Source organism: Seriola aureovittata, chromosome 1 (assembly GCF_021018895.1).
Source record: "Seriola aureovittata isolate HTS-2021-v1 ecotype China chromosome 1, ASM2101889v1, whole genome shotgun sequence".
NCBI lineage: Eukaryota > Metazoa > Chordata > Actinopteri > Carangiformes > Carangidae > Seriola > Seriola aureovittata.
This window is the reverse complement of record NC_079364.1, coordinates 22,658,286-22,669,435: the sequence shown is the minus strand read 5'-3', so window position 1 is coordinate 22,669,435 and position 11,150 is coordinate 22,658,286. Positions and strand designations below refer to the sequence as shown.

The 11,150-nt window shown below is 42.0% G+C and overlaps 1 protein-coding gene across 4 annotated transcripts in view; it reads right to left on the bottom strand.

Moving 5' to 3' along the window:
* trpm7 (transient receptor potential cation channel, subfamily M, member 7) overlaps positions 1-11,150 on the bottom strand; it is a 38,714-nt gene continuing 27,564 nt past the window's right edge. The window contains exons 22-40 of one of the 4 annotated variants that reach the window (XM_056381309.1): positions 10,691-10,901; positions 10,043-10,169; positions 9,693-9,871; positions 9,433-9,565; positions 8,459-9,261; positions 7,327-7,421; positions 6,736-6,832; positions 6,528-6,604; positions 6,359-6,396; positions 5,999-6,027; positions 5,366-5,419; positions 4,219-4,263; positions 3,871-3,936; positions 2,817-3,100; positions 2,233-2,315; positions 1,767-1,972; positions 1,412-1,463; positions 1,200-1,306; positions 1-1,016 (exon numbers count right to left, since the gene is read on the bottom strand). In XM_056381309.1, the coding sequence (XP_056237284.1) occupies positions 904-1,016; positions 1,200-1,306; positions 1,412-1,463; positions 1,767-1,972; positions 2,233-2,315; positions 2,817-3,100; positions 3,871-3,936; positions 4,219-4,263; positions 5,366-5,419; positions 5,999-6,027; positions 6,359-6,396; positions 6,528-6,604; positions 6,736-6,832; positions 7,327-7,421; positions 8,459-9,261; positions 9,433-9,565; positions 9,693-9,871; positions 10,043-10,169; positions 10,691-10,901 (2,799 nt within the window). In that variant the 3' untranslated portion in view covers positions 1-903. Of the gene's footprint in view, positions 1,017-1,199; positions 1,307-1,411; positions 1,464-1,766; positions 1,973-2,232; positions 2,316-2,816; positions 3,101-3,870; positions 3,937-4,218; positions 4,264-5,365; positions 5,420-5,998; positions 6,028-6,358; positions 6,400-6,527; positions 6,605-6,735; positions 6,833-7,326; positions 7,422-8,458; positions 9,262-9,432; positions 9,566-9,692; positions 9,872-10,042; positions 10,170-10,690; positions 10,902-11,150 lie in introns of all 4 variants that reach the window. The other 3 variants (XM_056381229.1, XM_056381455.1, XM_056381383.1) reach the window with 3 other exon arrangements.

Below are 11,150 nucleotides of genomic sequence, written 5' to 3'. Positions count from 1 at the left end.
TGATGTTGCTATAGCTTTTTGACATTTTATTTGTTTAAAATGATATCCAGTACAAAACGTATACAGTAATACCCTTAAGTTTGTCAGTTCCCCTGAATAAAATATTTTAATCTGTTCAGCTCATGCCAGATAACAGTATCTATAAGATACACTAGATTGCTCATACAATAGTTGATGACAAAGATATAGCAATAGTACCTGTGTAACAATAAAAACTATTAGCAATATTTTGGTGGACACACTTTCAATACAATAAAATTACATACATTGCTCTGTAAAAGTTGCATTGCAATCTGCCCATATTTTACAAGATTTTCAAATTCATGTATATTTTCATTAACGAAGAGACAAAAAGTTGTGATACAAGTCTTTATACATTTATAAAAATGATCTGGTGGCAAACTGCAGTGCTGCAGTGACTGAATCTCAGCAGGCTGTCCTCTCCGAAGCCGCTGTAACAGGTGTACAATGCACTTAGATTTGTTCTGGTTTTTTTTTCTTTTTTTTGTTAAAACAAGGCAACTTCTCAAACTTCAAAATAAATAATAAATCCTCTGCAAAGATATTGTACCTGTCAATATATCCAGTTCATATATATATATATATATAAACTGTATATATATTCATAAATGTGTACAAAATGTGTTTAAAAATCCCCCCATGAATGTGCTACAGAACAAAAGGGTTAGCTAAGATGCTTGAATTCTGTGCGGAACAGCATTTTGGTGGGAACAACAAAAACATGACAGTCTGCATGCACTGGTTTCCACGGAAACGCAGGTGTGATTCTTCCAGTTGATTAGGTGCACCTTTCTGCTCCTTGGCTTCGACTAAAATCAAATCAGAATAGTGCCGCCTCGTGATCATTCACTCTCTCTCTCTCTCTGTTTCACTTTAAACCGATCACAGCATCAGTCTCATTGATTGGCGGGACTCCTTGACGCCACCCCCTGGGTTGGGAGGGTCTTCTTGTGGGAACGTCACCTTATCTGGTGTGTAGTCGTTCCTCTTCAGATCTGACAAACAAGAAAAAGGAAAAAAGTCAAAGTTATGTTAGAATTTTATTATTTAAAAGACACAAACTAAGCTACAAACGAAAACGACTTTTAGTTTTTGTGAACAGACAATCTGAGCACAGCTGAGCAGTAATTTAGCGCAGGAATAGTTTTACTAAACAGCAGCTGTAAAACATCTCTCACCAGGAAGTTTGAGTTTCCGACAGCAGGAGTTGCAGTGGTGTTTTGCACGGAAGTTCCTAATGGCATCATCCCCCAGGTTGGCTGGTCCAAATATCATATCATAAGACCTGCAGAGTCACACAGAAGTCATTAAGTGAAGAGAAAATGTGGCTGGTAAAGTTGAAATTGTTCTCAACGAGAGTCACAAGATACTAAATAAATTGTGAGCTTACCCCTTTTCACCGCTCTTTATGACCGAAGGATCTGTCAGAATCTCCCCAACACCTGCAGAGGTGCACAACAAATACACAAGCATCATTATCAATGAACTTAAATAGAAAATACATCGATGCAACTCAGAAAGTCAGTGGAGAAAGGCCATTGATTTAAACATATTTTGTCAGAGGACAGACGAATTTCATCCACACATTTGCCCACTGTTCAAATCTCATCTTCAAAAAAAAAAAAAAAAAAAAAAAAAAAACACAAAACCTCCTCCTATAAATGAGCAGAACGGCATTTTAAAGTATTCAGTGTATTGGCATGCAAGTCCCATCACATGTCCAGAGTGTGTGTTGGAGCTCTCACCTTGCAGGTCGAGCACCAGCAGCTCTCCGCGGGTGTACTCGTAGGTCCAGTGGCTGAAGGCCAGCATGGTTTCCTCCAGGAGGTTAGTGGGGACGATCTCGTCCCCGTTGTTGTTGTTGAACTTCCTGAACTCCCCGGTGATGCACTCTTCTATAGCAAACCACTGTCCGGCAGAGTGACAGTAGAGCAGATACACCTCCAGAAACCTGAATGCACAGAGAACTCAGATTTCAGGTACTGACCCGCAAGAATGGACACGTAAAAAAAAAAAAAAAAAGAAAAAAAAAGAAATTCCAGTTGACGTGTGAATTCACCTGCTGTGACGGTTCTACACAAGTACTGATATGGTCTTGCAAAACCACAATGATAAGCAAACTTTGCACACAGGGAAGTAGATTATGAAAGACAGATATGAAAATAAAATAACCCAAAACTGTACTGCAAACCCTGCTGTCGGTGTGCTTACCTCGGTGAATAAGGAATCGTCTTCTGCCTGACTTGGTTAAAGGCAAATGTCAGCTTCTGAGCAGCTCGTTGTTGTTGAATTTCCTTAAGTGACACAGGGAAACAAAAGGTTAAAATAGATTCTATGTGAGGCCTAACAGTAGTGCAATTCCTACTTTTATAATGCACTGCTACATACAGTCTTGTGGGTGTGAGGGCTGTTATCAAGAAACTGCAATTATACTAAAAGTAAATAAAAGTTTTTTAAAGACTGATTAAATAAATTTCATTGTATATGTGTTTGCTGAAGTAATGTGCCTGACACCGAACTTGTATCATGATGTTTTGTATCATCTCATCTGTTTAAACAGTTTCTCTTTTAAAAAGATATTTTACATTTCTTTAACTCAAAGAAAAAGGCGCAAAGATCTTCACACTATGTGGAGTTTATATTTTAGATTGTTTGAGATCAGAAAAAGTAAAACCCAAATCTACTCAGCACCGCTAAGATAAACTCATACATTTTTAACCTCAGGCAGTTTCTATGGCGGTAATCAGCCCAGTGTTACAGTGCAAGAGATACGACGGTGTATTTGTGTTCCCTACCCTGAGACAAAGGTGCAGCACAGTGTCCTCCTTGTAGATGCTCTGCCAGGTCTGGACTACCTCGGGCAGGAAGGATTTGACTATATACAGGTGTCCTGGTTTTAGGATATCGTACTCTGACCAAGTGCAGAGCACCTTGAGGGCCCGCCTGAGTCCTCCGCCCATCTCCTCCTTGCTGAGGAACTCTATTTTGGCACAGAGGCCTCGCTGGGCCCAGGAAGACATGCTGTTGTTGATAGTGTTGGGAGAGCTCTCCTCCAGACGGTACACAGTCACCGGTTCCCCTGAAGGAACACACAGTGGGAGGGTGAGAGTTATGAATTAAACGTAACATAGTTTGCTGTATATGAAATGCAGTGTTTTTGCTCATGTTTTTCTGTCTCTGTCTCCCCTTTACACGGTCTAAACAGAGACAACTAAATAAATAAAATGATGCTGCATTACAAATTTTGTCCACTGGGAGTCAGAAAGACTCCAGCAACACAACACGGACACATACTGTCTGCTTATCAAGAGCTTCTGTTCCTCCTTCTCATTTCCTTGCACATCGAGCAGACACAGAGCAACATAAACCCTCTGTAGCGAGAGCCATGACACTCAGCCATATCGACTGATGAAGAGAAGGATCACTCCAAAAAAAAAAGGACTGAGGCGTTATTATACCATATGACGCACTGGTTGCAAATATACAGTAATCACCTCCTAACACCACTGTGATAAAATGGCTAGAAACTGCATGTACCGCATGACCCCATTTGACTACCACTGATGTAGTTCCTCTTTAGCAAAAAGATGTTCCTATTTTGGGTTGTTAAAAAATATTAAACAAAACAAAAACAAAAACGCCAACAGCACCCGCACTTTCTTCATCAATGGCTTGGACATGATGCAAAACAGCTGCAGGAGTGAAGGGACAAAAACAATGTTGAAACCACATCTCTTATCTGGCTCCATACTTCCTCATCGCCAACTTCCTGCTGTTGCCTCTAAGAGGTGTCTGTGGTGTTTTCATGTGATCTGACATGTGTGGGCATGCACCGTGACCCAGACTTACCTCTAGGGGGCACAGGAGTGAAAGGGATGCTCTGGGACAGCCTCATCAAGTTGTTGCGCTCAACAGCTACAGAAGGGAAAGTGCAAATGAGCACACACATGCAGAAATAAATACAACTGCAGAAGAGGAGTGAACAAGTGTAAAAGTATATTGTAGGATTACTCTTTGCTTTTTGTCTATTAGGAATGGAGAATTTTATCTGTAGGTTAAAATGCTCAACATCACATGCAATATTTCAATATATGACAAAAAATTCAATAATCGCACATTTTTGTATTTAAATCAATACATGAAAACATCATAATGCAGCCTTCACTGTGGAATGATGTGAGGAAATCTATGTCTCACCTGAGTACTGGTAGCTTTCCATGGGCTTGAAAGGTGAGCCGATAGCTACAGAGAAGACAAGATGACAGTTAATCTTTTTCAAAGCTTATTTTTTAGGCATTTTTGGACATTACTGAATGGCTGAACGTGAAGAGGCGGGCAGGGAATGAAGGGGGAGAGAGAGAGGAGGATAAGACATCCAACGAGGATCCCAGGCCAGATTTTAACCATGGATGTTGTAGTTACGTTGCATTTGATGTAACCATTTGAATGCAACATACCTGGACGCTCCATCTTTCCACAAAACTTTGCATAGATATATGTCATAATATATGTCATTTAGTGAACATGTCAGTGGCAATCACTGGACAATCATTTGGACACATTAATTCAACAAAAATATCATTCTGATCTGTAGATGTCCCTGTACTATTTCATAACAACAACAGAGACAGAAACAGGCCTCTTGTTCACGCTTGTAAAACTTTTACTTCCTAGTCATCCAAGTCATACTTCCAAGTCATTTCTGTTCATTTCTATTAGGTAAAAAAAGCATAAAATGATTTTTATTTTCACTTGTAGTCTGGGTAGAGCTTTAGTTATTACCTCTATAATTCCAAGTCACAAGGCTACAGATATAAACAGCATATAAAACTGATATTTCAATCATTTAAGATGTATATTAAATTCATTGATATAAATGATAAAACCACTAAGTATCTAAAAGCCAAGTATAATACACCATTGTTAAATCAGGTCTATCTCTTAGTATCATCAGTTTAATGTTACATATATGGTGTGTATATATATATATATATATTTTTTTAATACAGCTTAAGATGACCTCCTCAAATTGCCTTTTTTTATCCACACAACAGTACACACGCAAAATGTATTCAGATTACAATGACGATGATACAAAGAAGTAGAAAAGCACTGAATCCTCATATTGGAAAAGCAGGAACAAGAAAATATTTAGTATTTTTGATTGAAAAATGATTGAAATAGATAACGAAAATTATTGGATCATTATAATAGATGCAGATACATTTTCTGATGATCAACTAATGAATTAATGGACTGTTTCAACTGTAACTGAGTGAAGGTATTCATGGCACATGGCTGATATTTGGTTGTTTTGCTTGGTTGGTCAGTGTGGCTTACTTACAGTCCTTTCTGGCTCCCAGGTGGGTGTGTCGTGGCGCGTAGAGAGAAACTGCAGCTGAACAGAAGAACAGAGGCACAATAAAGCTTTCATCCATAAGTCAAGTTTTCCAAAATGGTTTACAAAACAGTGGCCTTTCTACTTCGACTGCAAAACTATCATCTAATGCAAAGTCTGCAAATACAGACTTTTGAACATCTGATATTCCCTGACAACCCCAGATATTTAATCAGCTTCTATCAACCTTTCCTTGTCCCGGACAGCCCTCCTATAAATTCTATAACATTGTGTGCTGTGACCCATCTCCTTTCCGAATTTCTGAGATCCTCCTCCATAATACAATATGACCAAAGCCAGTTTACAGTTTTAAAGTGATACAATTCTACAGTTAAACAAAAATACTGGTAAAAGGTTATTTATAGGAGAAATAAATTATTTTCTTCATGATTTTGGTGATGCCCGTTACAGCACTGATTACATCACACACAAAGGAATGCAAAGAAAGGGAAAATGTCACATGTCACTTTGGAAACAGCATCCATACAAATGTTGCTAGACCAGCTGATCTGGACAGAATGCATCTGACCCAACTAAGTTATGCAGATGGAGAAACAACAGTGAAACTACGCATCTTACCATTTAGCGTATCTTCGCCAGGGGCTCGCCTGAAACAGAGAAAGATAGGCAGAGATAAGACATTAGTTTAACAAACACTAAAGATTACAGGCATACAGTATCAATCTACGTCACAGGAACACATAGTGATGTAAACACATTACACAAGCACCTGTGTGCTGGCTTAAACACAAGGGACAAGGACCAGACCTCAGCTTAAATCAGACATAAAGAGGTCAGACTTTTATTTGTTTCTAAAAGGTTTCCCTTGTAAAGTACAGAGGAAGTGGTTTTGTGGTCTGTATATACAGTATGTATGTATGTATGTTTGTGTGTGTGTGTGTCTCTACACTTTTTGCCGGCCAGTCGGAGAACACTTACAGGCTGCTGGCTTGGGCTGATTTGACCTGAACTCTTTCCTGCTGGAGAAAAGAAAAGCTGTTAAATGACGACAGACGCCGGAATTAATTAAGTTGACAAGAGTTGAACTATACAGTTGTTTTTTTGGCTTTGTACTCATGAGAATGCACACAAAAGACACACTTCTTACCGGTACTGCAGCCATGGGGTCCTCGTGGATGAGGATGTCTTCAGCTGACACTCTGCTTCTGTCCTTCTTTGTTAGACCTACAAAATATCAACAACCATCAAGTGTCAACTGATAACTGTGGTCATTTAAGGGCTGCAGTGTACTGAAATAAACAAAGACTTCTTTAAAAGGAGGCTTTGCTTAAGAAATTGGATCTTTGTGAGCTTACTGGAGTCAGGATGGAGAAAAGCTGGGTTTCTGTCAAACTCTGTGAAGCCAGCGTAGGAGTTGACAGCTCTGATATGACCGTGACCTTCAGGCAGAGCCTGTGGCCATGAAACAGACAGAGACACAGAGAGGTGTGAGAGGGTAAACATTATTCTGAAACACAGATTAATGTTAAATTTCATAAAGTTTAAGAAAAAGACTGTAAATGTAGCGTTTTAGTGCCACAATGCCAATTCTAATATAATTTAATCACTGAGTAGACTTAAAGCTTTATTCATTTTGAGATGACATTGAGTGATCAATCAGAGCAGCACATCATAATGTTGGGAAAGGGAAACCCTTCTGAGTGTTTAGAAACACACAATAACAACCACTCGACGGGGTATAACATCACACCTCAACAAAGAAAGAAGTGTAATATCGAATAAAACTGATTGTAGGACCTTTAAAACAAGTGTCATCATCAGTGAGCCACAAAGTGTTCACATAAAGGCAAATATGGCAGCAACACACTTTGACCACATGCACACAAAAAAAACAAACTATACACTGTGTATGAACTAAACAAAAGCACAATGATACATAGACTCACCTGTGATCTGGTCTGTGTGGCTGGGCTTTGCTGCTTGCTGGAGGTGGAGGTCTCTTTGGGTGTGGAGTGCTGGAGGTCCAAACTATCTTTATGTCCTGAAACCAAGAAAATATTGTCATCCCACATGAGGGCAATTTATCTGCCCCGTCAATCTGTCACATTACCAAAATAAATAATATACTTTTATTTTCCCAATTAACTCCTGCTAGCTTCATGACTTACTGACAAAATCTCATCAAAACAATTGTACAGAATGTTTGAACTATTCTATAACAATTGTTTGAATCGCTCAGAACAGGACAAGCAAACGCACTTCCTGATCAGGTGACATGACCAACACCACGATGGTGAAATAATCACAGTTCAAACATCTGATTCTTATGAAAAATTCCTTCCCACACCTCCACCTGCCAAACACATCCTTAACCAATCACTGGGCTGAAAAACTAGACCATCAATCACTCATGCTTCAGTCACATCATACGTGAAACCTCAGAACCACCCAGGAACAGAGAATAAGCAATTTGGACAAAAGGGTCCAGACAGAACAGAGAGAGTAAAGAAAAAAGCCCCAGCTAAAGACCTAATGGGATCCTGATCTGGGAGATGGACAGGCCCGAGCACCCGGCAGACGCAGCCCTCAATTTCAGACTGAAAATCAAACCTCTCGCTGTGTTTGGCTCTCTTGGCATGTTCCTCTTGTCAAGGGGGACTTCTGACCCACTTCTGACCTGTTCCCTGCTCCTTCGTCTGCGGGGTCTCCTGTGAGCCACTGCAGGGGCATGAGCCCAACTTGGCCGGACGCTATTTCCGTGGCTGTGACCCAGTGGTGATTCAGCTCCAGGAGCCAGTGGGGCTTCAGTGTCTGCACTCTGTCTACTCAGAGTGCCCGACCCGCCTTCATCATCACAGTATGCCTCGTTCACGTACCCCCAACTCAGCGTCCTCCCCCCACCTCCTATTCCTACGCCCTCTGAGTTCGCAGGCTGCACAGCGCAAGCAGGCAAGCAGGCAGGCTGAGCAGAGCTCGAAGTCGAGACAATGATAACAGTAGGATACACACACACACAGTTTTCATCCTCCTCTTTTATCTTCTCATCAACACCAGATTCACCCTCATTCTCATACTTACCCACAAACGCACCAAATTCTACAGTGGTGCTGTCTGGCTGGTGGGGCTGCTGGTAGAGCCCAGCTAGAGCGAGCTCTGGGTGGCTGGAGCCACTGGGCTGGGAAGGGGTGCTGCTGATGTGGAACTGAGCCCCGGAGGAGGGTACGTTGGGCAGGCTGGATGGGGAGTCGGAAAGGCCCGGGTCTTGTGGACGGGTCAGCTTACTCTGGGTGAGAGAGTGGCCTCGGAGACGCAGCTCCGGAGGAGAAATGGCCACAGCACTTTGGACAAAGGCACTGGAGCTGGCACTGCCTGAGGAGCCAGCCTCTGCAGCAATGTGCCCGAGCCCAAACAACTCCCTCCTCTCTGGACTAAATGCTGGGTTCAGGTTGGGGTCCAGCCCCAGTCCTGCACCAGGGTTGGGCCCAACTCTCTGGAAACTTTCCGTCCCAGCCCCTCCCCCTACACCAATTCCAAAAAGAGAATCTGCTATGTCGACTCCTGCCTGGGGGAAAGAGGAGCCGAAGTAGGGTCCCACACTGCGTTTGCCTATCACTGACGATTTGGAGTGGGGGCCAGTGTCTGTTGGCACAGGGGCGATGCTTGGGACCACGTTCTTTGATAGGCTGAGCTCCCGCGTGATCTGATTGTGGACCTTGCTGGCCTCCGACGCCCTCTGAGCAGTGAGGGTCTTCAGAGTGTCTACAGTCAGGGCTGAGAGGTCCTGCAAGTGACCAATTTGGGAGTCCAGTGTGTGTAAAGAGCGTTTTATGAAGTTGACTTTGTTCCCAACCTCCCTCAGCTGCAAACACATGGTCTCAACTCTGGGAATGACAAATAGTAGCTTCAGTCAGCACACAGTTCACAGCTCAGATCTTCTTATCTACAAATATTTATGTTAAATGACTGTTCTGAATGTATATTCACACATACTTCTTTTTCAACATTTTAAAAGCTTTACACGATGCCTCTATGAAGGTCAATAACAGCCCCACCTTTCTGAGGTAAGACGTATGCGCTCCTCACTCCCCGAGTGAAATTGATCATCCTTTTCATGAAAGTATGTTTCCACACACTGTTCCTCAAAATCATGAAGCTTCTTTTGATCTTCCTCTGTGAGAAACAGCTCTAAAAGAAAGCAGATTTATTAGGAGGTGAAATTACAGTATATATATATATGAAAAAAAAACATCAGCATGATGAATCCTCAGTGGCAAGCAATTTACATGTGGCAGTGACAGTAGTGTGGACATACTTGGTCCGTAAGTGTTCTCCTTCTTCCTCTTTCTACACATACAGAAGAGGGAGTAGATATGGCACAGGAGGATGAAGGGAGGTGGGAGGACAGGCTTCTCATGGTAGGCCATAATGAAGTGGTAGCGCTGGTACTTCCACACCAGATTAGAAATGGACTTCACTTGTATATACACATTGCTGGAACAACAACAGTACAGAAATAGCGCTCAGGATTATGTTGAGGAGAATGCCGGCAATATTTTATTTAATGTTACTCATAACCTTAAGCTGCACCATGGTGAGACTAATGAGCAGCCACATTTCTCTGTAAAGACAGCTGGAACTGACACTGAAATGATGTGCACTTACTTGAAGAAGGCGATGAGGAGGTTGACCATTAGTATATACTGTACAAAGAGGTAGACTGCTTGTAGGAGAGGAGTCAGCCACACTCCCGCCGTACACAGGTTCTTTACCTCACTGTTATTGGCACACACTGTGATGAAGAGAAGACAGGACAAAACGCATTGTAGCTAGGATGTTTGTTAAAAAACTGAAGCCTCTAGAGCCTTGAGCATTCTATAATTTTCTTTTCACAAGCTTGCACTGCCTAACTAACACTATTCACTACTTCTAGCACAAGGTCATAAGTGATACACCACGTGAGAAATTTCAATTGTGTGTGACATGTCAGGATGCCCACTCAGGTTACGGAGCACAGTCAGGTGCTTTGTTCCACCTGAGCTTCAAATGCGCTCGACTCAAGCGATGACTGTTGCCTTTCACTCTGACCCTTCATTGCCGAGTCGAGGCAGTCGATGCTGTGGTGAAGCAAACTGCCCTGCTCTCTCCAAAGAGACCCGTGTTGGCTGCTTCTGCCAGTGAACCATGTTGCGTGAAAGAGGCTGTGAGGGGATACAGCGATTAGACCGTCGTGGCTTTGATTTCCAGTGGTGATTTTGGGTGACAATCAGCTATCAGGCCGTGGTGAGAAGCTTTGAATAGAACTATTCTTACCTTCATAATCTCCCCTACCATCCTCATCGTCCTTACCATCGATTTCATAGGCATACACTTCCCCATACATCATCCAGTATGGTTGGAAGACCACATCTTTGGCCAGCGTCCAGCTGGGCTCCTCCTCTGGGTAGAGAATGGCCTTCCTGGGTACACCATAGCTCAGCAGGACTATAGCCATAATTACCACAATATAAAACATGTTGGCCACCTGCAAGGGATGTCACAAAGACTGAATTAACCATATGACAGTTGACATTATCACTACTTGAAACAACATTTGAGTTATGAAGTACCAACAAGAATGTTTTTTAGTGCACACGTCTACTCTGGGGATCCCAAGTCAGCACTATTTTACTACTTTTGCTTTGAAAAAAAAAAAAAACAAGACCATTCCTTTTACATAACAGCTTGTTAAATAAGGAAAAATAGAAACAAGTCAATGTTCCTCTGTTCCTTG